General features: G+C 41.2%; 1 protein-coding gene across 4 annotated transcripts in view; it reads left to right on the top strand.

The window, feature by feature from the left end:
- Positions 1-26916, top strand: part of lrrk1 (leucine-rich repeat kinase 1) — a 74391-nt gene that overhangs the window by 34085 nt on the left and 13390 nt on the right. For all 4 annotated transcript variants that reach the window (XM_056375642.1, XM_056375636.1, XM_056375650.1 and 1 more), the window contains 17 exons: positions 35-164; positions 1281-1393; positions 2526-2740; positions 4160-4324; positions 5632-5804; positions 5985-6105; positions 6411-6570; positions 7674-7852; positions 7983-8080; positions 9001-9172; positions 9266-9435; positions 10121-10260; positions 12778-13084; positions 17836-18005; positions 19746-19943; positions 20034-20173; positions 20343-20480. In XM_056375642.1, coding sequence (XP_056231617.1) covers positions 35-164; positions 1281-1393; positions 2526-2740; positions 4160-4324; positions 5632-5804; positions 5985-6105; positions 6411-6570; positions 7674-7852; positions 7983-8080; positions 9001-9172; positions 9266-9435; positions 10121-10260; positions 12778-13084; positions 17836-18005; positions 19746-19943; positions 20034-20173; positions 20343-20480 — 2789 coding nt within the window. The remainder of the gene's footprint in view (positions 1-34; positions 165-1280; positions 1394-2525; positions 2741-4159; positions 4325-5631; positions 5805-5984; positions 6106-6410; positions 6571-7673; positions 7853-7982; positions 8081-9000; positions 9173-9265; positions 9436-10120; positions 10261-12777; positions 13085-17835; positions 18006-19745; positions 19944-20033; positions 20174-20342; positions 20481-26916) is intronic.

Raw genomic sequence — 26916 nt, 5'->3', positions numbered from 1 at the left:
CTGTGACCCATCATGAATGAAACTGTGTTGGCAGTGTGTCCCATAGAGTTTCCCATGATTCTGCGGGATTCACTGGAAGTGCTTTACTTGAATGACAACCAGCTGGAGTGTGTTCCCCACTCGGTATGTGGTCTGCACAGCCTCACCGAGCTCTACCTCTCCAAGTGAGTCCCTCTGCCTCCTTCACCTGTCCTCCCTCTGTCACACTGATAACACCGGTGTAATGTTTGTCCAGCTATAATCCCCAGATCTGTTTTCTCACCTCGACTGTCACTGACAAATGATGTGTCGGCGGGGCAGTGCAGTTAGTCTGGTTTTTCTGTAGGGGGCAGTCTTGTCTCTCTCAGTGCTAAAGATAAAGATGTAAAATACAACAGTGTCTGGGTGCTAGAAAATTTTCCCATACACAAGATTCACAGTAACAGTCACCAGGGGCTCAACATTTCCTAGAAGGAAACTACAACTTTATGAGGCATTTTTTTTCCCAAATCCAGACTCTTACAAATACATGATTTAATCTTCTTATCTCCTATTATCTCACTAAGCTTCCAGTGCCATCTGATTTACTAGCACTCTAAATTAAATTGTGCCAGTTGTAATGAAATGCATCTTGAGTTTAATAAATATCCTCCCTATTTTTATGGCAAAGTGCAGCTAATTTTCACCACTTGCACTGTTTGTACATTTTCCCATATACAGTATTGAATTTAGATGGTTACAAGTCACAGAAATCACAAACCATCATGTATTTAATTTTAAATCAAATAACCACATCATCGGTTTTCAATAAAAATCCGTTGCAGTGTTATTGTTTTTTCAGCTTTACACACAGAGGAACCGTTTCTAACGTTATTTTACCATGAAAAGTAAAATGTTGAAAGTCAGTTCAACTTCTGAAAAGAAAACAAATAATTAAGTAAAAGAATTACAACTCTTCTTGGGTTTGACAGAGAAATCAGTTCAGTCACTGAGAACCACTGCTCGGTATGCGGTCAGTCCTCCTGCTACAGCTGTTTGCAGCTGTTTTATACAAACAGCAAATTGCTCAGTTCTCACACACGTCATGGATCCACATTTCCTGTCGCAGCCAAAAAACAACATATCCATCTGGCTGTTACTAATAACGGGGTTTAGGGATCCTCAGGGGCTCTTCCATTAAAAATCCATGAAATTAATAATAATTCAACTAATGAAGTTATTCAAAACTGACTTAAGTAGCTTTGAACATCCTGTCTTTTATGTGAATTGTTGACCCCTGTTCTCACCTGCTCTGGGGACAGTAATCCTGGAATCCGGGAGCTCCCGGCAGAGCTCGGTCAGCTCTCGAACCTGTGGCAGCTGGACACTGAAGACCTCACCATCACTAATGTTCCCCAGGAAGTAAGAAAAGAAGGTACTGTCCAACTGTCCGTGAAGACACCTTCAACTGTCTTTTCAAAAGGAAGTCATAATCCTCTTTTTCAAGTCTGTCTTAGTTGCAAATGTACTTCCTGTTGATACAGGCCATTAAGAGCTCTCTTCTTGGAGGACATTTTTGCGCAGACCTTGACGTAAGTAGGAGGAACAGTAAGGAGGGAATTTACCGCTCAAGAGACTGTAACAGAAAGATAAAGAATTGATGTATGTAAGTCAGACCACTGAAGCTTCATATTAACTTCAGATAAACGTATTATTTGTACACTGAGGATTTTTGTCCTCGATCTCTTTAGTGCCAGTTTGAACAGGAGGAAGGTTAACGGCAAACAAACCCTGTTTCGTTGTTCACATGGGCATCTGACTATTGTTTTAAGACAGACATGGAAAAACAGTGGAGCCATCCATTAAAGAAAAACTTTAGTTTACAGTCCATGACATGGGTTTTACTATAGTGGCTAAGGCGATCATTTCTGTACTCACCATGTTAATCCAGTAGCTCAGACCTGGCAGCATGGTAACAGTCTCACATAAAGTAAGAAACAGAAGAAGCATAAGCAATCAGTTTATATCAGGTTATCACTTTATTTGGGGTCAAACTGAAAGTGAGCAAACCTGAAAATCTGCTAACAATCCCTCTATGTACAAGATAATTATAGGCTCAGCTACATTAAGCGCAGTAGGTCAGAGTTGAATTAGGAAGTGGGTCTGCAAAGTGTGACGGATACGGTTTTGTGAAGTGAGTCTAAGCTACAGGCTTGTTTCAAACCTGTCTGATGTGTTTGATGACCTGTTTCTCACTTTATGAACCGTTGGGCAGTTTAATCTGAAACATCTGTAATATTACAAATAATCAGGTATCTCCATGAGATACATGTAAAGGAGGGTAACTTGCATTTTTCTCTGAAATGCAGTGTAGACAGTACACTGCATTGTACTGCAAGTATAAAATGGAAAAGCCCATGAGATGTACAAGTATGTAAACTTGAGTAAATGTTAAGTACAATGTATTTGGTTTCAGTGGTGGCACCTGTCCGTAGTTTAATAGGTAATGGGTAATGTAGTTTCCATCAACATGAAAACCAAATGTGGACCTTTGTGGTTTTTTTCAGGTCCTGCGTCTGTCCTGGCTTTCCTCCGCGCACACCTTCGAAAGGCAGAGCCGTGTAAACTTCTGAAGATGCTTGTGATTGGTCCACCGAGGCAGGGGAAGACGGCCCTGCTGGAGACTCTGCAGACTGGCAGGGCGTCCGCCTTCACCCCAGCAGAGTGCAGCATCTCCACCTCCACCTGGGAGCTGGAGAAACCCAACAGCGGCAAAAACAGCGTGAGAAAAACACAAACAGCGCAGACGTATACTCTGTATTTAATGTGCACACACATGCACAAGAGATTTTAATGTGAACAGTTTTTCCGAGAACAATACTGATGAAAAGAGAACTGGGTTGTGTCGGGGTGCATCCCTAAGGTTCTACTGTGGTTTTCTAGGTCAGAAATCAAACACACTGGACAGTACTCAAATCAATTCCAAATGAAATCAGTTAGTCGGCCCTTTTGCCTTTTTGGCAAAAAATCATGTCAAAGGGATTTCAACCATACTAGCAGCGTGGTGCGATGGAGGACAGTGTTGGTTTATCTGATAGTCACTTGGTCAGTTGATCATCACTTTGGTCCACTTCGTAATCCCCTGACTTTTCATCAAGGGCCATAATAATATCAACATGTTAATTTGTCTGAAACCTTGGTTTAAGTCTAAATACCTGCAAAACGAGTCACAATCCTACCAGCCTCATGTGCACTTTGTGATAAACGTTAGTAGTCAAGTGCATTCTAACGTGGTGAACATCAAGAAACAAACAAACTGCTCACACACTGCAGGCCTCCAACTTTCACTTATTTATTGCACAAAAAAAAAAAACATTTGTTTGTTTCTTAATTTGCTTGTTTTTCATCCCGGCACCCATCTCCTGTTTCGGCTTGGCTGCACTCGTATTTATCTAGTTTGAACATGGTAAACATACCTGCTAAACAATTGTATGCTGGTAGTGCCACTGAGCATGTTAACGTACTGATGTTAGTTTTTAGCTCCAAGCACCTGAGTACAGCCACACAGAGCCGCTAGCTTCGCTTTACACTTTAAGTCGTGTTCATTTTAATGTATTTACTGACTGAATGGATGTATCATATCAAACTCACAAAAGTCCCACTAAATATTCAGTGGCTCATTTTGGGCCAACACTAGCCCACAGCTGTCAATATGCAAACACGCTTCTGGCCGACTACTACTCTCACACCGACGCACTGAGGGGTTTTCTTTAGCTTGATTTTCATAACTTACATACTGTAGCTTTAATGTGAAAACTAATGGTGTTGTTTTATACAGGTTTTCAGGTATGAGGCAGAGTGAAAGGAATTGAATTTGTGGTGCTCCCTGCAGTGAAAATTTACATTAAAATAATTCAACAGCAATACTTCCTTCCAGAAACAGTGTATCTGTTCCTGTGGATAATCCAGGAAACACGTTGTCAACAGTTTTTTATAGGGATAACTGTCTCATCCAATAAAAACTATTCAGAGTGAGCTTTCTGTTGGAAACTGTACCGAATTTAGGGAGTGGATCTAATAATAACTTTTTCATATTTTCTGAAGACTGAGTCACCTCAGACTGTTTTTTTTGTTGCTGACACATCACATATTTGCTTTCCAGACCCCTAAGTTCACTCAGCTCTCGTCCTGTTACACACAGAAGGACTCAGTGGCGTTCAACGTGTGGGACATTGGTGGTCAAGCCAGCATGTCCACAGTGAACCAGTGTTTCTTCACTGATAAGGCCCTGTATGTGGTGATCTGGAACCTGGCTCTGGGAGAGGAGGCTGTGGCCAGCCTGCAGACATGGTTGCTCAACATCGAGGTGAAATTTAGCTCTCTCTCCCTCAAACTCACCAGACACACACACACACACACACACACACACACAGACAGACACACACAGACATACTCCTGCAGACCAGACCGACTGAGCACCTGGTTCCAGCTGTACTTGAGTGTGAGTGGGTCAGAGAATGAAGGGTGTGACTGTGTGAACCAGACAGTCGTCAGTGAGATGGGTTTGGTGTTTCCAGTGAGAGGGAGGGGTGATCTGATTTAAAGGGAAATGATTTGGTTGTCTGACCACAAACCAGCCACAGACTGATTAATTGAAGCATGATGATATGGAACATGTTGAAACTGCTTGCATCATTTCACTGAAACGGTTCATAGAATTCTAATTACTAACTGATATTTAGTAATGCCTTCCATTTGCTTTCCTCTGATTAATAGGGTTCGTTTACAGTATTAGTTATGCCTGGATTTGTTTTAGAGGCTGACCAGAGTCAAAGTTGTAACTTTATCCTTTGAGTTTTGTCATTGTGAGTCTCACTTTTACATGATCCTGTCAGTTTGTCAGGATCTCAGTGCTCTCCTCTGCCTCCATTTCACACCACATACACATGTCTGCAGGAACATATTTTCAGTGCGGGGGCTGCCCTGGATTAAATGACATTTTACATGCCATAAACAACTGACAGATGTAGCACATTTTCTGTGGTTAAATCTGAAACTTGTGTGGAATTATATCACAGCAGGATGAACAGTGTTATCCTTGTCATCGTGGATCTCGTCCTCATAGACCTGCTGTAAGGTTTTGAGTTTATTCTTGTGGATCCACAATGCCCAGCTAGACAGACACACAGACACAGAAACAGACTGGGGACAAACAAAACATATTAGGGAGGGGAAAACAAGGGGAGAGCAACAGATTTAACACAAACAGGTTTAACACTAATGCACTGAAGACCACTTACTTTGTGGATTTTATTCAAAATGGTATTAATGATGCGTCATGTGTCAGATAGATGTCGACCCTGTCAGTCTCATTTGACTGTCAGCGCCTGTCAGTACTTCAGCTCAGCAGTCAACTGATGCTCGTGTCTCCTCTGCATCGTTATGAAGTCTCATGATCTGGTTTCTTACTTGTTCAGGCATTCCCTCACCAAGTGAAGCCGTGTTGTATTTAGGACAGAAGTGAGGAAGCTGCGGTGTTCACAGGTTTTCTTTTATAACCTTGCTCATGCAATTAGCCTTAATTGGAAATTACAGGTGTAATCAACTTTGTTCCAGGTAAACTGACTGAATGTTTTTTGCTTATCTGTACACACTAACACCTGTGTCCTGTAGGCACGAGCACCCAACTCTGCAGTGGTGGTTGTGGGAACACATTTGGATCTGATCGACACCAAGTTTCGCACTGAGAGACTGGCCACGCTCAGAGCTTATATCCTGGCTCTGTGCAGATCCCCGTCAGGCGCTCGAGCCACCGGCTACCCTGACATCACCTGGAAACACTTGCAGTAAGAACTTATTTTACATTTTATTCTTTGTTTTTTTTTTTTTTTTTTTACATTGATAAAAATTAGCTGCAGTGTTTGCATATGAATCATTTTAGTGTGTCACTAGTATCAGCCTCACAGAACATCTGTTAGTCCGTAGAGTGTATTCAAGTGTGTGTGTGTGTGTGTCTTGGTTTTCAGTGAAGTGTCCTGTAAGACCCTGGAGGGTTTGGAAGGGCTGAAGAAGCTGATCTACCAGGTGGCTCTCTCCATGAAGGACAGCAGCAGCTCGGCGTGTGGCAGTAAATTACTGGGCAGACTGGTGAGTGAGGCCAGTGAAGCTCTGCACTGTGTCTCTACTGTGACAACTACAACTGTGCACAACAGTAATTATCAAAAATACAACACAATCACCTTCATGTATCTACAATTACACCAGCACCAAGCAATGGGTTGCTGCTGTGGATGTGAGCAAACACAAAATGTAATTCTTAAGGTTAGTTCCTGGAACTATTTGGTCCAAAGATTAGTTTAGATCACAAACCTGTCAAAATGATCAAGTACGTCTAATCCTCTGTATGTTATTTTAAAGCACAGGCAGATTTTCACCTTTGCCTCCTCCACCAGATCCCCAGGAGTTATCTGACACTTCAGGAAGCAGTGATAGCAGAGAAGCAGAGGAGAGATGCTGAGAATGACGTCCAATATCTAACTGATGCCCAGCTGGACCGTGTCATTGAACAGAACCCAGGAAGTGACATCAGAGACTATGAGGACCTACAGACTGGTAACGTTACACCATGATAAATGTTTTGTTTGACTTGTCAAACCCTTCAAAATACCTGGAACCATTTACTTGTAAAAAGAAATGTCTTTACAGTTTTCATTTGACAAAGATTCCCATTTACTCTGGGAAACGACCACAAAACACCTTTGGACATCTGTGTGTTTGTCATTGATTGGGCTAAAGAGGAACCACACCCAGGTGCATCGTTGCCGTGGGGGGCTTCCAAATATTTATCATTCTCTATTCTTTATTTCTCATTGAATATTACTCGCTTACATTACTAATTACTCAGCAAAAGTAATGGATTACATTACTTATTACTTTGATTACACAGTTGTCAGCTCCAATAAACGTGTCTTCAAACAAATTCTGACCTCAGAAGCATTTTTACATACGCTTCAAAACTATGTGACTCCTGAATGTATGTGTACCCGTAGCTAACATTACCAAGAGACATTTAAAGTCTTATGGTAGATTCTGCCGGCCTTCCCCCACCTCGAACTCATGCACCAAGCCACCATGTCCCTGACCAACCCCTGTCTAAGTCCTGATAACACCGTAGACTGTTTGAGAACAAGCTGAATCCTAAATGTTGAAGTAACGCAGTGTTACTGGGATCAGTAACTGTAATTGTTATCACTATGTCATTTGAATCCCATTCACTACTCACTAATTCATAAAGTAATCACATCACTGTAACATTTTACTAAGTACTACGTTACTTCCAACACCATTGACCAGTCACACCATCAGATCCTAGAAGCTGAATTATTAATAATATATAATATGTATTAATAATATATTTACTGAACTTTCAAAATTAAGTTACTGGTTGTACCTAATACTGAAAATACAAAGACATACAAAGTGTTTAGGTACAAAACAAGCTCTTATACAGATTTCGTGCCATTTGTGCATATTTGGATGCAATTAGGAGGCTGAGTGACCAGTAAGGTGACTGTCTGTCTATATAAGAAGCCAAGCCGACCTGCTGATTCTACTGGTGTGACAGAATATTCCCCTCATTTCCCAGATTAGCAGCATTGACCATTAGTTAAGAAGAAACACCTTGCACATGGCTTTTTTCTTTTTTGCACATCCAGCCATTAGCTTCTTGATAGAGACGGGGACCCTGCTTCACTTCCCGGACACCAGCCATGGTCTGTGTACCCTCTATTTCCTGTGTCCCGTGTGGCTGTCAGAATGCCTGGAGAGGATCATACACCTCAAGTCATCTCGCTCTGTAGCCAGGAATGGAGTGATTCGAGCTGAAGACCTCAGGGTGAGACCCAGGAAGCAACTGGAAAGACCAGCAGCTGAAATATCAGAGACAAAGTTTAGGCTTTGCTAGTTGTTTGTGTGTTAAGGATTCCTGACTTCCTCCTCCTTCTTTGATGTGGTTTGTTGTGCAGATGCTGTTGGTAGGAACGGGGTTCACCGAGCAGACAGAGGAACAGTATTTCCAGTTTCTAGCCAAGTTTGAGATCGCTCTGCCTGTGGCCAACAACAGGTAAAATATTGTCTATATACAGATCGATACTATATTTATACTTTTTTAAATATGTGTTCTTTCTCCACAAAGCACACATGTCACTATCCAAGTAGAAAGCCAAGATTTCTCAATTTTTCCACTGCAACCAGCCAGAATCACCATAGCAGCCATCCCAACCACCTTAGCAACAACCTAGCAACACTCGGACAACTACCTTGAGCACCTTAACAACTGCCTAGCATCCACCTTATGATGCCCTAGTAAACACCCATAAAACCCAAGCAGCTGCCTGGAAAGCCATAGCAACCACTTAGCAACCAAATAAAAATGACTAGTAACCATCACACAGACCCAACTAAAAACCTAAAAACACTCGGACCACAGTTAGCACCCTAGCAAACACTTAGCAACCAACTACCTACCACATAGGAAACAATCAAACACCTTAGAGGAGCTATTTGTCACTTTTGCTATTGCTACGTAGTTAACGTTAGCATTAACTGCTTGTTTACTAGGCTAAAAGAAACGTTGTGAATTTCATTCCTTTACTCTCCGCAACTGTCTTCAGAGGTGGAAAGTAGCAAAGCCGATGTTAACTCTTGTCTCTATCATGCCTTTTCTTCCACTGAAGTTAGCATGCTAACCAGCTAGCCCTGGCCCATCTCCTCACTTTCTGATAGCGACTCATTGTAGCCTCCTCTGCCCTGAAGACGTAGTGCTGCTCAGAGGACGTCTTGTGAATGCAACAATGGCTGAAGCTCTTGTCAAGTGACAATCACCACCACCCGCTCGCTGCAAAAAACCACATTCGGCAGCAGATAAAACTTTCAAACAGCCCTTTTAAAGTATAAAGTACTAGCTAATGTGACAAAAACATTTCTGGTACTAGCGTCAAGCAGAAAGCATACCTAAAGTTTCCTCCTTTCCTCTCTCTGTAGCTATCTTCTGCCTCATCTCCTTCCTCCCAAGCCGGCGATGGACATCCATGGTTTCCGCCAGCAGTTCAACAACACCCTACAACGTCTTTTCAAGATGAGCTTTGTTCCTGCCGGATTTTGGGAGCGCTTCATTGCCAGGATGCTCATCAGCCTCACAGAGATGGACCTGCAGGTACTGAAACCAGCAGATTCTTATCATTCACCTCTCATACTTTCACACTTTCAGGGTTTTACATTTACAGCCTGACATGTTGTGTTTGTGTAGTCATTTGAGCTCAAAAGAAATACCAGGAGCCAGCACAGCAGGAGCTCTGTGATCTACAGCTTTGCTGGAACCCAGCAGAGGAATCGATGCAGCACCTTCAGAGTCCGACGCAGCCAGACCATCTACTGGAAGGAGGGGCTGCTGGTCACGTTTGATGGAGGTTATCTCAGGTCAGAGCTGGGGCTGGAAGGAAAGGGGCAGTAATTAAAGGAGCCAGACTAAGTAGACTTGAGTCAAAAACCTGTGGAGGCAGGTCAGAATTAATATTCAGTCAACTTCAAGGGCATTCTAGTTCACAGGAAGTGGGTGGGTTTGTATGTTCCATAGTTGAACGTGGACTTCAAAGGGGATTTCTGTCTTTCTGAGAATAAACAATAAGAAGAAGAAATAATCTTTGCTCAGAATTTGCACCATATATGGTACTGTGTGTGTTTATATCTTAAGTCTGCTGATATTATTATATTATTTACCTTCATTTTCAAGTCGTGGTATTTTCATTTCATTGCAAGTAGTTCCAGGTATTCAGCAATTTCGACACAAAAGCTTTAATATCTTTAATACAGATAAAGGAAATTATTTTGCAGTGATGCTAACCTGCCATATCTATCACAGCAGTCTTAGTCTTATTTAATTTATTCTGAAGCATAATGTATAAAATGAGAATTTAACACGGAAACCTAGGTATTTCTAGTGAAAAGAAAATCTGAATTAAATGCACCTGCTAAAAGGGAAGAGAGAATTAACGTTGAACAGCCGGCTCCTGCAGCTGCTCAACATCAGCTGAATTGTGACATGCTGAAAACAGATTAACCTTCCAGTGAAATGAGGCGGTGACATGTGTTTGTGTCTCTGCAGCGTGGAGTCATCAGATGTCAACTGGAAGCGGAAGAAGAGCGGAGGCATAAAGATCATCTGCCAGTCAGAGATGAGAGATTTCTCTGCCATGGCCTTCATCACAGACCACGTCAACTCCCTGATCGAGCAGTGGTTCCCTGGTCAGTGCATGGCTCTCTGTTTATGTGGAGACAGTCAGCTCTCTATACTCAGATTTTTGTTGCATGTTCCATTTGAACTAGGAAATCAAAAAAATCAGGATGCATATCAATCTAAACATTAGCCACATGTTAGCACGCTAACCAGACAGCCCGGCTCACCTCGTCACTTTCCGATATCGACTCACTGCAGCCTCCAATCTGTCCTGAAGATGTAGCGCTGCTCAGAGGACGTATTAAAACCTCTTGTCTTATGAACACAGTGATAGCTGAAGCTCTTATCAATCACAAAAGCCTGCTCCTGGCAAGAAATCACGTTTGGTGGTAGATAAAACTTACAAAAAGCCCTGTTAAGCTGCTAAATGCTCCACTTTGTTTGGTGCTGGAGCGGGGGACAGTTTGTTTATCAGATATTTTTAACTGAGAACAGCTGCCTGCTGCTGTGATTGATCAGAGCGCTCAGACTGAACCAAAACAATGAGCTAAAAGACACTAAAAAGCTCTTCAGAATTGGGAAACTACAGAGTTGTTGGTGATTCTTTGTAGGTTTATCACTAGCAACACAAAACGGTTATCTGATCTACTGTTGATTAAAATAAATATGACTTGTTGCAGCTTTAAAGCACAACTACTATTTAAACAGACATGCAGACCAGCAGTCGCTTGGACACACACATACAGAGATCGCTTCACAAAAGTAGAGACTGCTTACATGACCCAGGGTCACTGTTACTCACTCAGTCACAGGAAGGGTTTTGTGTGTGTATGTGTGGGAGACGTCATTACTGGCAGTATGGACACGTGTTTTTCTAGCAGATGTTTCATATCCACAGCTTTATATCAAACACTGAAATATTTACATTGTACATTAATTTGGACCATTTCTGTACAAACTATTTTTATTTGAATGAAACTGAAAGATGAAACGGACAAAAAAAAACAACACACTGCCGGTATGTGATCCAGCCTCGACTGTGAGGACTGCTTCCTCTTGATTAGTCATTTTTATGCCTCAGCTCCAGCAACAATCAGGGAGGAGGCATTATGTTTTCAGATTGTCTGTCCCATTCCAATGAACACAATATCCCAGTAACCTGTCAAGGGAATTTAGTCCGGAAAGAGAGAGTGACCATATTTCTTGAAACTTGACTCGTTGGTGGAGTCATACAATTGCCATAATTCTAGTTTGACACAGAGATGTAATAATCAAAAAGCAAATATACATATACACATTATTATACTAATATTTATAATGTACAGTATCGTAAAGGGACACTAGACTCCGTTAAAGGATTTAAGGAACACTGAGCCATGTTTATCGGTGTAAATTAGTGAAAGGGATAAAGATCTTTGCATTCGGTCCACTATTGGGCGAGACAGTTGACCCAAAAACCATTAAACAGCTGCTGCAACACAAAAACAGTTAGTGTGCGTCAGACCAGGTCCAGTAAAAGTGCTTATTCACAGCGGACCAGCAACTCCCGTGTTCTGTGAGGTAAAAAATGTCTGGTGCCTTTGAACAGAGCGATACAACAGCTGTTTCTGGTTAAACAATCAGGATCTTACTCTTTAACAAAAAGGTCTGTCTCTATTTGAATCTTATCCATAATGTTGTCAGACACTTATAATTACAACCTACAACGCAGACAAATGCATCGTTTGATTACTTGACTCTTGTAGACAGGCACCTGTTTCCAAATCAAATCAAAGATGGCAGCCTGCTGGCTACCTGGATATGAGACAGTGCCACAACTTGGGAAACAAGTTAAAAATATTTTTTATTGCACCTCGCAGATGTAATTTCACCAAGTAATACCCTGCAGGACTACCACAGAGCTCAGTTTACCATAAAAGTGTTGAGGTCCAGGCCTGGGACTGAAACCCACAAGAGCATGAACGAGTTCCACATGAAGGCTCACCTTCTGAACAGCCTGAGGTCATCCTCAGCGGATGTGATGAACTGCAATGACATCCAAAAGAAAGAAGGAAGACCTGTGTAGACAAAGGAAGTCCAACAGAGGGAAGCAGCATACCACACATGTAACCTTTGAATAAAATGTCCCATTTTAAAATGTATTAAATAGACTGGCTGATTGGCTGCACCATGCTTAATCTGGAGCCCACACAGATATGTATACCATATTGTCAAAATTGAAATATATTTTAATGAGTAAATAAAATAGAAATATTTCACCATGGATTGAGTTACACCATACTTTCTTGTGCAGTTTGGAGCTTGTTTGGGTGAGATATGTTATTCTGAACATGATACATGATTCTGACACTGTACTACACCGTACCATTAGAAAAGACAGTCATGTGGCCAAAGTACAAAATCGACAATGTATTGTTGTTATTATTATTTATTTGTCATTATAACCTAGAAAAGCCATTCACTTGCATTAGAGTAGTAATTGAGTAGTAATCTTGAGACTGAGACTGGTCCAGCCCTGTGTACCAATCTGATATGCAACAAGTCTAAATCATATACATGTGCTGTCTCTGTGTCTTCACCTGCAGCTTTGACAGCCAGTGAAAGCGATGGGAGTCTCCTCATAGAGCAGTACGCCCCCTGTCCTCTCTGTGTCTCGCGTGGTCAACAGAAGCAGACCAAGCTCCTAGCTAGCCGGCCCGGCCAGAGTGGAGAGAGAGGAAATCGTGGAGGAGATGATGGAGGAGGCGAAGCAGGGGTCCATTACTTTAACATGGAGGACTGTGTGCTGGCTGCAGTGGAGAAGGAGTATATCATTTGTCCTCAGCATCCTGACCAGCCAGTCCCCCTCCAGGAGCTGGTCCCAGAGCTCTTCATGACTGACTTCCCTGCACGGTAACCTCTCACCATTTATCCAACCATTTTATTTTACCTCTGCCAGGGCTGCACACTCCACCAAATCTGTCAGAAGACATATTTGGTTCAGTACAATTTTAGAAGTTTCGGCCATTGTTTCTATCAGGTGTAATAATAATATTAATAAACTTTATCTATAGAGAACTTTTCTTACAAGACATGTAGCTCAAAGTGCTTTACAATAAGAAATAAGATAGTACAATACAATAACGGTGAAAAGAAGGACAATGAGATTAGACAATAAAAAGACAGTAGATGATAAAGATGTAAATGGAAAAAACATAAACCAGTAAATAGAAATATGAGATAATGAATTAAAAGCCAAATTAAATAAATAGAGTTTCAGCTGTCTCTTAAAAATGTTCACAGAGCCCTCATCTCTTACAGCTCTTGGCAGGCTACTCCATAGTTTTGTAGCGTAGTTAAAAAACCTGCACAGCCTCTTTTCTTGTGCATAAAATTGTGTTTATTTTAAAGCCTGGCAGTAGAGGACCTAAGAGCTTGTGAAGGACTATTAAATGACATAGAATCTGCAATGTAAGCTGGTCCCAAACCATTAAGAGCTTTAATAACCGGTAAAAGGACCTTGATATCTATTCTAAAAGATACTGGGAGCCAGTGGAGTGAAGCTTAAACCGGGATAATATGATAGGAACGGCCATAGCTTTGCAATATTTATGTATATATATGATAACAGTATTGACTCCAACATAATACCTGAGATCTGTTTGATCAACAGCAGAATGTGACTTAGCTACTTCACATTTGACAGTTTAAAGATCTTTAAAAAAGATTTAAAGAATTCATTTCATAAAAAAATATTATTTTTAAATGTGTTTAATTTAGTCATTAAAAATAGTAACTGTATCAAGTGGGATGATTAACAATGAAAAAAAAAACTTAGGTGGGAAAACTATCTAATGGAGACAATTTTTCACCTCAACAACATTTCTTGTTGCATGTGACGTTTCTGATATTGGGCTTACAACATCCATGTAGTGTGGAAACAGGATGTAGCAGCAGCGTGTGTGTGTTTGTGGGTTAACAGCACAGAGACCACAGAAGCTGTTAATAACTAAATGTCCATCAGCTATGTATAGCCAGCTCCAGTTAAGGTTGCCATGGTGATGGTAGCTCCTTTCCCCCTGAGTTAGGCACAGACTTTAGTGAGATTTGGCTCGACTCACCTCTCAAACTCCTGCTATTCAGTCAAAAACCATAACTCCCATCACCAAAGCTTTTACGGCGTGAGTGCGTCTGTGGCTCAGGAGGTAAAGCGGGTCGTCCACTAACAGGAAGGCCAGTGGTTCAGGCGAGATTCTGAACACCAAATTGCCTCTGATGGCTGTTCCCTTAGTATTCTGTATGTGTGTAAATGGGTGAATGTGGCAGGTAGTGCAAAGTGTTTTGAGCGGTTGATAAAAGTGCTGTATAAGTGCAGTCCATTTACCATTTACAAGACTTTGCTGTACACATCTGTGCGATTTTGTGTTCCTGGTGTCAAACGTGTGCAGTCTGTGGTGTTCCTGTCACTCAGAGGATGTGTGGGTCTGTTTGCTTAGTTACACTGTGTGAAAGAATACAGATTTTCCTACTGTACGTTCTGCCAAAACATTATGTGTGAGGAGTAAAATTGTTTAGAACAGATTAACACCTTCTCCCACTTTAGCCTCTGAACACTGTCCATTCAATTCTGCAGAAGAGAAATTGCAGACAAAATGTTGAATAGATTCTTGAGATTGAGAGTCATCTTTTCATTCAGTATTTTGGTAAACATAATTGTGTTCATTGAACCTATAAATGTAATCTCCTTTAAATCTTTTGTAGTCATGCAGCTCATATCAGTAAACTCCTCCCTCCCTGTTTCACAGTCAGCACTGTGCAATCACTGTGGTAATCCTGGCCTGGTCCACACTAAACATGCTGGACCCCATCTGATCCAGACAAATTTATCTTGGTGTCATCTGACCAAAGAATGTGCTGCCAATGTTCACTAGGTTTCTTTTCATGTTTTTTGGCAAAGTTAAATCTTGAACTAAGACACAGCAGCAGCAGCAGCAGCAGCAGCAGCAGTAGTAGAAGTAGATCTGAGTGCAGACAAACCGTTTTGAGGAGGAGTAGAGAAAATCTGCCCTGGAGCAGGGAGAGGAGGAGAAAAGGAGGAAGGGGTTTGAGGGAAAGCATTATAAAATCTGAACATGAAGTGAAGAAATAATGCCTGCAAAATGAAAGACCGAGCGTTTCACTAAAGAAAGAAACTCCATATCACACCCGGTCACTGGACCTCAGACTGTTGGTCCCTCCACCAGACACATTCCACAGGAGCTGGATGATTCACACAGTATATACTAACTGTTACACTCTCTCTCTCTCTCTCTCTCTCTCTCTCTGTCTCTCTGTCTTACACACATGCACACACACACTGACAGTCAGCAGTTCTCCAGGGCTTTGGCTGTATAATGAGTTTCAGCTGATTTGTTGCCAGTGACAGCATCTGTTGATGTATTGTCAGGGCTCAAGGGTAACCACCACTCCTTCAACTATTGGAGTAAACATGCAGTCTTTCTCTTTGTCCTACGCACATAGACACATACACACACATTAAGTACTCTGAAACACTGTGTGTGTGTGGGGGGGTTAGGAGTAGGGGGTATTGGGTGGGCGGTCAGTTGCGAAAGACCATCTCTGTCTCTGTAAAACAGCACAGACCCATGGAAATGTTTGCTGCAACAGTTAAACAGCTGCTCCAAATATTTGTGCAACTTCAACTACAAATGTGTTGCACTCGAGCTCTTAGAGAATCTAAGATGGATGTTGGTATAAACACAAGTGCCACTAACTAACATCATACATTTTCTCAGCTGGAGGGTTGCTCGTACATTAAAAGACTGATCTATTAGCTTTTACCAGTATTTATCTTTTTTTAACAATGTGACGACACACAGCTGGTGCTCTCCACCCCCCAATGTGGAGCTCAAATAAGCACAATAAGATATGAGATTGGACAGATAAATCATTCTGCTTTGTTCATTTATATTACCACAGAGTGCATAATCATGCTTATTCCATAGCCACTTATCAGCCAAGGTAAGGAGATGTTTGAATTACCCTCTATTTTTATAGTGTTTTTGGTCACCTTCAAGGAGCTACATAGCTAACATTAGCATTAACAGCTGTTTACTTACCAGTCTAGAAGAAACATTGTGGATTCAGCATCAAACTTCATTCCTTTATTAACCGACAGCTGGAGAGCAACACCAATGTTAACTCTTGTCTCGTCTCTTGTCACATCTTTTTATCTACTGAAGTTAGCACGCTAACCAGCTAGCCCCAGCCTGTCCCGTCACTTTCTGATAGCGACTCACTGCAGCCTCCAGTCTGCCCTGAAGATGTAGCACTGGCCAGAGGGCGTATTATACTTGTCTTGTAAATGCAACAATGGCCGAAGCTCTTGTAAAGCAAGAATCGCCACCACCTGCTCCCTGCAAGAAACCATGTTCGGCAACAGAAAAAACGTCCAAACAGCCCCTTTAACCAATCAGTTTTGTTACCAGGGTTACATCAGAAGCCTCTCTTCTGATTGGCTCACCGACCTGTTGTTACTAGAGCTCCAGAGAGAAGCCTGAGAGAGGAGATGTAAAACTACGTTTAGATGGTTTTTGGTTCTTAAAACCACAAATAAATCTTCTTATGGATCAACACTTCAAATAAAACACAGGAAAATAGTCAAATGTGGTATGGACATTTAAAACAAACTGAGTTCAAATTTGATACTAGTTTATTGAAACATGGTTTGATTCACTCTTGATACTGTGGTGAAGATCTGCTGGGATATCCCTGCTCTGGACCATTGAATGATTCAGCTTATTAAAATGATTAACTAGACATTTACTTTTAATTAATGTTCCTGCAGATTTACATCCAAATGTTTTGCCTGAAAGGAAACCATTTCCAGAGTCGACATTAAATTGTGTCACCATTCAGACTGGAGGGCCAGAGCTCATTTAAGCCAACATCTTGATTGGTTTATGTTGTCCCTGTGGTTGAAGCAGCACATCAAAGGCTTGTGAGCAGAGGGTGACAGAGGGATGGATGGGATAGTCTGGATGGGCAAAGGAATGTGGCTCTACTGTCAGCCTGTAGGGTGACTGATAAAAGAGAGGCTTTGTTCCCCAGATGTGACCAATGTACATCATGGTTAATGTTGAGGTTAGGATTCTGGGTAATCTAAGTCTTTCTAGTGTGAATGTTTCTCCAGTTAAGTTTTAATGTGATACTGATGTTTTTGGAACACATCTGTTTAGAGCAAATATTTTATGATTTATAACAAGTAGTGAGTAGTCGTGAAGAACAAGACAATGATTTGTGTCTTATCAGTTTATCAACTGATCAATCAAAAATCAAGTTTTTGTTCAAAATTGTAACTTAGATGCAGATCTGACCATGTTTTAAGACAAAATTATACATAAATGGATTTAATTCCAAACAGTTCTTCCTTTTTCTTGCCGTTCTCTGTAATCTATGTGTCATCTCTGTGATGCACCTACAGAGATGAAACTCACCTGGTTCTGGTTGAGACAGCAAACAGTTCCAGATTTGGGACTCAATGATAAACAAACACCTCTGTGTGTGTGTGTGTGTGTGTGTGTGTGTGTGTGTGTGTGTGTGTGTGTGTGTGTGTGTGTGTGTGTGTGTGTGTGTGTGTGTGTGTGTGTGTGTGTGTGTGTTAGGCTCTTTTTGGAGAGGGCCCAGCTGGAGTACACTGAGGAGGAGAATAACATCCTTGGCCAGGGGGGCAGTGGGACCATCATCTACCGAGCTCGATATCGGGACCACCCGGTGGCCGTCAAACGCTTCCACTTCAAGAAGTGTCGACAGCAGACCATCAGCAGCGACACAGGTACACAGCCATCTTCTTCTTCTTAGTGACGCGTATCTAGTGTTTCGTTAAATTGTTTGATAGGTTTTTGAAATCTGACACTAATATTCTGGAAGCTGCTCATGGACAATATTTGGTGTCAGTACTAAATAAAACCAAGAATCTCTAACTTGGGTTGTCTTGTGTGGGTCATCCTCACAACCATTTATAATACTACCTGCAATTACAATATTTTAATGTTCCTTAACTGTGTAAGAGTTTTCCACAGCACGCCGCTCAGTCAGTCAGAACCAAAGGATGCAGGCCAGGATCATTTTTCTAACTTTTAAAAAACTTTAAAAAAAAAAATCTTATATATTCTGAAAGAATTTGTTATGAAATAATTTGTGTTTCTAGAAAGTGTAAAACAATGACATGGCAGTACGACTTGCTTCTCTCTATAGCTAATTGTTGCTTCTCCCGCCGCCACCACCACACTCACACACACACACAAACACACACACACATAAACACACACAAACACACACACACACACACACATAAACACACACAAACACACATAAACACACACACACACACACACATAAACACACACAAACATACACAAACATACACAAACACACACAAACATACACACACACACACACAAACACACACAAACACACACACACACACATATAAATAGCATATCACATACAGCCATAAAGAGGAATCTACCATCTTTCTGTCCTGTGATATCTTATTTGTTAGAACACATGAAAATAAAATCCTAAAAAAACTCAGTTGACCTTGTACAGCGGGACAATTTGACTTGTCACACATGTGTAACTAATAACATTATTGATGACCCCATTCCATTAAGGTGCTTGTACTGCGCTGCTAAGGCGTATTAGGACAACTACTGTAAATGAACACAGTGCATTTCTAGCCACGACAGTCAATGGACCTTTTCCACAGAAGACTCTTTGACCTGTCAAACACAAGTGTAATTAATAAAGTTCATAGTGGCCACATTCCATTAGCATGTTCTATTTTCAGATCCCTGATATTGTGCGTCGCAGCTGATTGGGTAACTGAACACCTAAGTGGAATTCATCCGTCATTGATGTTAGTAGTAAAACCTGTGTGTTTGCTGCTGTGAGGAAGGTTTGTTACAGCGGTAATCCCACCCAAACATGACTGCCTGCAGCCTGTACGCTTGTTCTCTTGCCATAGACTATAGGCTTTTTTTTTTTTGAAGTTCTTTCTTTATCTTATGTGACACAATAATCTCAACTCAAGGTTCACTCACTGTTTTTTCTGAGCTTTTAACTGCATCCCATGGTCCTCATCAGATAATGGAACTGTCTCAGACATCATCACATGAACCAAGGGTTTTGGATGGAGATGAAACATCTTCAAGTATCTACAACCAAGTCCAGTTGCCCTTGATTCAACCTTTCTTGGATAACCATGACCTGGATGACTGAGAATCTTCACAGACATTTTCGTTGGGATTATTTTTGTCACACATTTCTACCTCATATTTAGATATTTAGATTTAGATATGCAGACCACTATAGTTACAGATAACAAAGGGAGGGCAGAGATGGAGTAAAGAAGTGAATTCATTGCTGGTGGAATATTCAGAATGAGAGGGATTGTAAAAATGATTCAGTTGGGTCTCTGAGAGCTTTCCCTCTGGCCTCAGATCTGTTCTCCATATATCTCATTCATATCTAACTTTTGTGCTCCCTCTCATTCCTCTTCTCGTTGCTTTAGACACCATGGTGAAGCACCTGCAGTCTGCAGATGCCTGTCGGAGCTTCTCTGAGTTTCGCCAGGAGTCCAGTATGTTGCACTCTCTACAGCATCCCTGTATTGTTTCTCTGGTGGGCATCAGCATCCACCCGCTCTGCTTCGCCCTGCAGTTAGCCCCTCTGGGCAGCCTCAACACGGTGCTGGAGGAGAAGCGCAAAGGCACGTACACACATATGCATCATGATACTTGACGTTGGCCTGTGTTAATGTTAGTGGAACATGAAGTTATGTTTTTTTTTTTATTTGTAGGCTCCAAGTACATGCCCCTCGGTCACATGCTAACCTTCAGAGTAGCCTACCAGATTGCAGCAGGACTGGCATACCTTCACAGGAAGAGCATCATCTTCTGTGACCTTAAATCTGACAACATCCTGGTGTGGTCTCTGCAGGTCTGTATGTGAATCACCATCAGAAAGCCATAAACTTTTGATTTTGGTTTATTGACAACATTCAATATGAAAAAAATTTTTTTTTTTTTTTTTATTATAAAGAAACAGATTTGCTTTCTGTTTCTACCGTCTGATTCAGCTTGCTAATCATCCATGTGTCTTCTTCCAGGTGCAGGACCCAGTCAACATTAAACTGTCTGACTACGGCATTTCTCGACAATCCTTCCATGAGGGCGCCCTGGGTGTCGAGGGCACGCCAGGTTACCAGGCTCCTGAGATCCGACCAGGCATTGTGTATGATGAGAAGGTAGTGACCCCCTCTTCTTAACCCACATTAACTGATGTGCGCAGCATTTTTATGAATCGTGTGTCTTTGATAGGCTGATTGAGATGCACTTAGTGCTCTTTAGCAGTGGGGAGGACAGTGAAGTTGGTTATGTCAGTCTGTTGGTTCATATATATATATATATATATACAAGATATCTTGAGGCGCCCCAGTATCTCTAGCGAGAAATGTTCCTGAGAATGAAGTGTAGTAACAAGAAGAAATAAATACTAGGACCATATTTTAACTCTGAACATACACTGTATAGTGATGTTGCCACATAAACAGACATAAACTGTTCATACTGTAAGTGAAAGTGGGTATCATTATGTACTTCACAGCAATGTGCTGGCTAGAGATTGAAACAGATTTAACTCGTAGAATAAAATCCAGACCGTAGATCGAGTCCAGTAGTAGTCTGGCTGACGTCCAGAGATCCTGTGTGGAGATGGGAGAGACTTCCAAAAGGACAGCCATCACGGCAGCTCTCCACTGATCTGGGCTTTATGGCAGATTGGCCAGACCTCAGTGAAAGAGGGAATGTCATTGCAAAAAAGCACCTAAAGGACTCAGGCACCACTCATGCTGTGGGGGTGTGGTTTTCAGGGGCAGGGGCAGGTAAAGCTGAACGGTTTTCAAAGGCAGTCGGGTCATGTTTGGATAGTTTCACGTGTTTTGTTCTTCAGGCTCAGAGCTTCACCACATTCAAATTGAAATAAAATAACAGAATACAACAAATAAAAAAATCTGTTAGCAATGAAATCATTAATAAATGACAGAGTGGCAGTTCCACTGGCAGCCGTACAGGCCCAAACCACAACAGAACCTCCAAGATGTTTGACAGATGAGATTGTGGCTTTCGGCCATGAGCTGTTCCTTTACTTCTCCACACTCCTCTTCCCATCATTTTGATAGAGATCAATTTTCATCAGTCCATAGAACTTTGTTGCAGAACTCTTCTGGCTTCTTAATTTATGTTTTTATTCCTCCGTGTCAGCGACAGTCAGAGCTGGAGGCATATTACTTTCAGGTTGTCTGTCCATCCGTTCGTCCCATTCTCATGGGCTCGATATCTCAGTAACACCTTGACGGAATTTCATCAAATTTGGCACAAACATTCAGTACGACTCAAGGATGAACTGATTAGACTTTGGTGGTCAAAGGTCAAGGTCAGTGTGACCTCAGAAAACACTTTTTAGCCATTACTCAAGACTTCACACAACAATTATGACAAAATTTCACACAAATGGTTCATATTTTATATGACTCTGGGTAAACAGGAAACAGGAGGCCGACCAGAGGTTTGTATCTGTTACATCCAGCTTGCAAGCCGCAACAAAGAAAAGAGACTCACACTGCAACAATAACAAACTGAGATTTGATAAAGGAAAAAACAATAATAATCACAATGGGGTGTGATAGTCGGGTTTTGCTGTTCCCAATTAACATGATGGCATCTCAGCTTACACCCAGCCCACACAGCACACAGGACCAAGGCTGTGGGGCATCGCAGCATCCTGCGGTGGATCCTCTGACGTTCGGTTCATGGAGTCGTGTTTTCACAGGCAGATGTATGCTTACATCCTGAAGAGCAGTCATAAAGAAGTTTTTCTTCACAATGCAAATGATTTTCCAGTCATCCACAAGAGTTGTGCTCCTTGGTCTACTCGGTCATTTGCCATTTCCTGTGTCCACCTGTTTTTTTAGACTCTACCCAGCTGTTGATGTTGGCAAACCAACTCCCTTTGATACCTCTTTGATAGATTTTGCTAAGTTTTTTTTAGCCTCATTATTATCTTCTTCATTTGCATGGTCACCTCTTTACACCTCATATTGACAGACCACTCCACCGCATGTGTGCATGAACTAATGTTGAAACAACGCACTAAGAGAGATCTAGTAGCCAAGTGTCCACTTACTTTTTGAAATTTGGGCTTTTAATTGCTAGTGATGGTGTTAATGTTAACGTCCCTGTCCTTGAGATGTCCCATGAGATGTTTTATTTAGTTTATGCTCATGCCTCTCATGGTCTGCATTCCTAACTGTAGACAGGAGGATTATCTCAAAACAAACTCAGCTGGGTTTATTTCAAAGCGGATCACTCGTCATGGCCAAAACAGCCTCTGTCCTGCTGCTCTTCTCTGTACCTCTGTGTGATTTTGCCTTCCTCTCTATCACATATGAAACTCTTTATGCAGTCACTTGATCCTAACATGTTGATTTGATAATAGAGAAGTTGGTAAACTAGTTTGATCCACTAACTGCAGTATATGCACAGAATGGTGCAGTCTGATCCTGCAGCAGAAATCTGTTTGGACTCTGAGCTGTTGATCTGTCTGCTGTTTGAGCAGAAGGTGTAAGGAATCAAAGAGCTGCCCCTGCCTCAATATTTAATTTACTTGTTGCAACCAGAAGATTTACAGTTAGTGGGCTGATCATTTTGACCGTTGACTTTCTTCTCTGCAGCATGTTACTGTCTGATTAGTACCATATGTTGTTTTAATGGCAAAGGAAGAGGAAAACCCAAGCAGGTTTTACCACGGCTATAGCGTGATGACCTTTGCATCCACACAAAAACTAGGACTTTTTAAAACTACTGCCAATAGTTTCACTAGATAAGAAAAACCTAGTTTTTTCAAATATAAACATGATATATTTTCCACTAAACCCTTTTTTATATAATCCAGAAACCAGAGGAAAACAAGCAGAGACCCGAACAGTTCCTTAAAAATCATCTAAAATCACAATCTTTTGATTCGAATCAGGAAATATCTGTACAAAAAAAAAACTGTGATACTGCAATACTGTACCAAGGTTCAATATCCAATCTAGTGTGGATAAGCACTAGCATCAATAACAGAATTAACAATTACTCATCGATTATCTGTTGATTCTTTTTTCGATTTGTCTGTAAAAGAGCTAGAAAGTTGTGGGAAAATAGTAATTACAGGTGCTCAAGGAGAAATCCACAAATGTTTTGTTGTGTCTGACCAACAGTGCAAAATCCAAAGATATCCAATGTACAATGATATAAAAGAAAAAAAGCAAAACAGCAAAGTGTCACATTAGACAGGAAGGAACGAGAGAATATACAACTGTTATATAGGTTTTTGTGCATGTAAATGTTCTCCAGAGTCACAAGGATCAAAGTTTACACCAAAGGGAGGAACTCTGTCAGGGTAAAAAACCCAATTTTCTCTGTTGTATGTCACGCCTGGTTGGGGGGTTTGACATTACTTCCTGGTCCTGCTGACTTCAATATGTCTCTTGGTGCAGCCCACCTGTAAGATGGACACCCCCTGCAGGCTAGCCACGCCCCCACACAAGGCACAGCACATAACTACTTATAGTGAAGAGTTTTCTTTAGTTTTGTAGCCATGCCAAGAAGGACTGTGTTCTCAATTGGCTGGAGAAAACTACTTTATTTTTTCCACGGTTCCCTCCACTGCTCCATATTAAAGTGTGATCCGGCACTTCAAGGAGGACTGCTTCAGAAACCATGCACACAGTTAGACGTTTCTCTAATCTCTATTAACTTAATGTGGCCTAACGGGGGGGGGGGGGGGGTTACCGAGACCTGACTAAAAAAATCAAAAGGGTTTGTAGTAAAAGTATTCCGTTTTATGAATACTGTCATTCGAAGCCTTTGCAGACTGTACAGCGTCTTGATTCGCAGCGCTCCTCATATTTCTCCCTCCTTCCAGCTGCCTGACAGTGGGTACGCTTGTTTTCTGCTCCAGTCCAGCTTGTGAAGGTGTATCGGGTCTGTCATCTTCTGCTTCAGGATCAGACTCTTGCGCAAAACGATAAGGCAGAACCGAAGCCGCCGCAACCGTGTTTACACAAGACATGAGGAATGTGTCGTTGCCATGGTATTTGCCACCATCAGAGGGGGGAGGGAGGCCTTAAAGAGCCCTGAGCTCTAACAGAGTGTTTCAGACTGAGGGTGAAGAGAGTACAGTATAATGTACAGAAAATGTACAGAAAAAGAAAAAATAATGTCTTTTCAGAACATTAAAGCATGTAAATCTATTTTAGTCGACACCAAGAATGAAATGAACACTAAAAATGGCCATAATCCTGTTTAAAATGAGCCATCAGGACTTCTGTAACTTTGTGATGTCACAACAACAGCACAGCCCACTTGGACAAACCTTCCAAAGTTGGAGGATTTGGTTTTTGCAAGTGTTTACTTGAAATCTGCTGTATTTCTATTCAATTTCTATTTAGGTGTCGTGCTCATGTTTTGTTTGGCCTCTCCAACGCTCTTTTAAGCTTTTAATATTTTTAACACCATTCTTCTACTGATCATTGGATTACTTTTTGGTCCGCCCAGACGCTGCAACATCAGAGACAGTTGCCACAATGATTTTAATAATTTTTAGTCCAAATTTGACTGTTTGACCTTCTGTCTTCATCTCATTTCAGCGGCATTACAGGTGAGTTTTACCAAGCGACAGTAGTAGGCTACAATCCATTACCTGTGCGTAGCCTGGTTGTGTGTTACTCAGAAAACCGACCTGTTGTTGCTAGAGCTCCAGAGAGAAGCCTGAGAGAGGAGATGTAAAACTACACTAAGATTGTTTTTGGTTCTTAAAACCACAAATATATCTTCTTATGGATCAACACTTCAAATAAAACACAGGAAAATAATAAAATATGGGACCTTTAATATCTTCTTATATAACTTAAATGATGAATTGACAAAAATTAACACAATTGTTTAAATTTTGTGTCAAATCAACTTTGGAGCAGTCAGTGTAACTTACTGAGAGTGTGGATATATGTCTGTTATAGCTGCTGTTGGTCTGATATTGCTGGCCCCAGGCTGCTCTGACTTTCTCCTCTCCCCATGGAACTAGTTTTACGGGGGTTTACTGTTTTACTGGTCCCTGCCTCTGCAGCTTTCAAAGAGTTGAGAAATCCATCTATAAGCCTCCACCTCTATTCATCAGCCCCTCTCCCACAGAGTCCGCTGACCTCAGCCAATCAAACAACCTTCTCTCCTGGGCGTTAATTTTACTTTTTGATGAGGTTTAACTGTTTTAATGAGATGCAGACGAGGCTGGAGAGAGAATAAATGATGGAGCAAGTGGGACAGGAATCAAGAAAGAAAAATTAAGAAAATAAATGAAAAGCAGCTTCGTGGTTGCCAGCTGTGAGTCTTTTAGGAAGTAATGGAACAAACTTAAGTGTTTGTCAAGGGTCTGGACAATACGCAATAGCACTAGTAGAAAGCTGTTACAAGCCATTTGTTTATAGGCTTGGATAATATCAACACAGCTCAGTGACAAGATCAGGAATCTACATCATGGGTTGTTTCTTATAGTTGTACTGTAATGAAGAGTTGAGGGCATTTTTTAGGTGCAACACATTATCAGTTTTGGCGATCAGAGATAATTCATTTCATTAAGTAATATGATTTAATTTACATTAAATCCACCTCGGGGCACCACCCTTAAAAAGGGATCGGATAGCTTATTCATTGATTCAGTCTCATAAACAATTTGCAACTTGTGATTAATAATTAACTTCATAACTATAATCAAAATGACCATATCAATTGTTGGTATAGGTTGAAGGGTTTTTAGGTGTGCAACATTAAATACTGTAGACCTGCAGGTATCTTCAAAAGCATTTATTTTAAAGCTAACAAAAGCAAAGACACACAATATCTAATTTAATGAATGATACTGTGTGTGTGTGTGTGTGTGTGTGTGTGTGTGTGTGTGCGTGCGTGCGTGCGTGCGGGCCCCTTAATATCTATTCTAAAAGATACTGGGAGCCAGTGGAATGAAGGTTAAACTGGGATAATATGACAGGAACAGCCATACTTTGGCAATATTTATGTATATATAAGATAACAGTATTGACTCCAACATAACACCTGCAGGATGTGACTCAGCTACTTCACATCTGAAAGTTTAAAGATCTGAAGAATTAATTTTATAACAAACATTTTATGAAAATGTGTTAAATTTAGTCATTAAAAATGACGTCTGTATCTAGTGGGATGTTTAACAATGAAAAAAACAACTTGTCAGGACTCTGGTGGGAAAACTATCTAACGGAGACAATTTTTCTCCATCACCTCAAAAACATCTTTGACGTTCGTCTACTGACATTTCTTGTTACTTCTTACATTTCTGTAACATCCATGTGTCTTGTATGTAGTCTGGAAACAGGATGTAGCAGCTGCATGCGCACGTACGTGTGTGCGTGACATTTTCTAACGGCTAACGTTACACTATTTAAAATGAATACTTCATCACTCTAAGCAGTTGTCAGTGGCTGCGCAGCACAACCTTTTGTGTAGGCCACTGTTTTACAGCAGGGAAGAAGAACTGATCTCTGAGAAAACTGACCATCCACCAAGTGTGAAACTATAAAGTTTATTAATAATTTACATTGTATTGAA

Source organism: Seriola aureovittata, chromosome 1 (genome assembly GCF_021018895.1).
Source record: "Seriola aureovittata isolate HTS-2021-v1 ecotype China chromosome 1, ASM2101889v1, whole genome shotgun sequence".
NCBI classification, from domain to species: Eukaryota; Metazoa; Chordata; class Actinopteri; order Carangiformes; family Carangidae; genus Seriola; species Seriola aureovittata.
The sequence above is the reverse complement of the archived record's forward strand: the minus strand, read 5'-3'. Positions and strand labels throughout refer to the sequence as shown.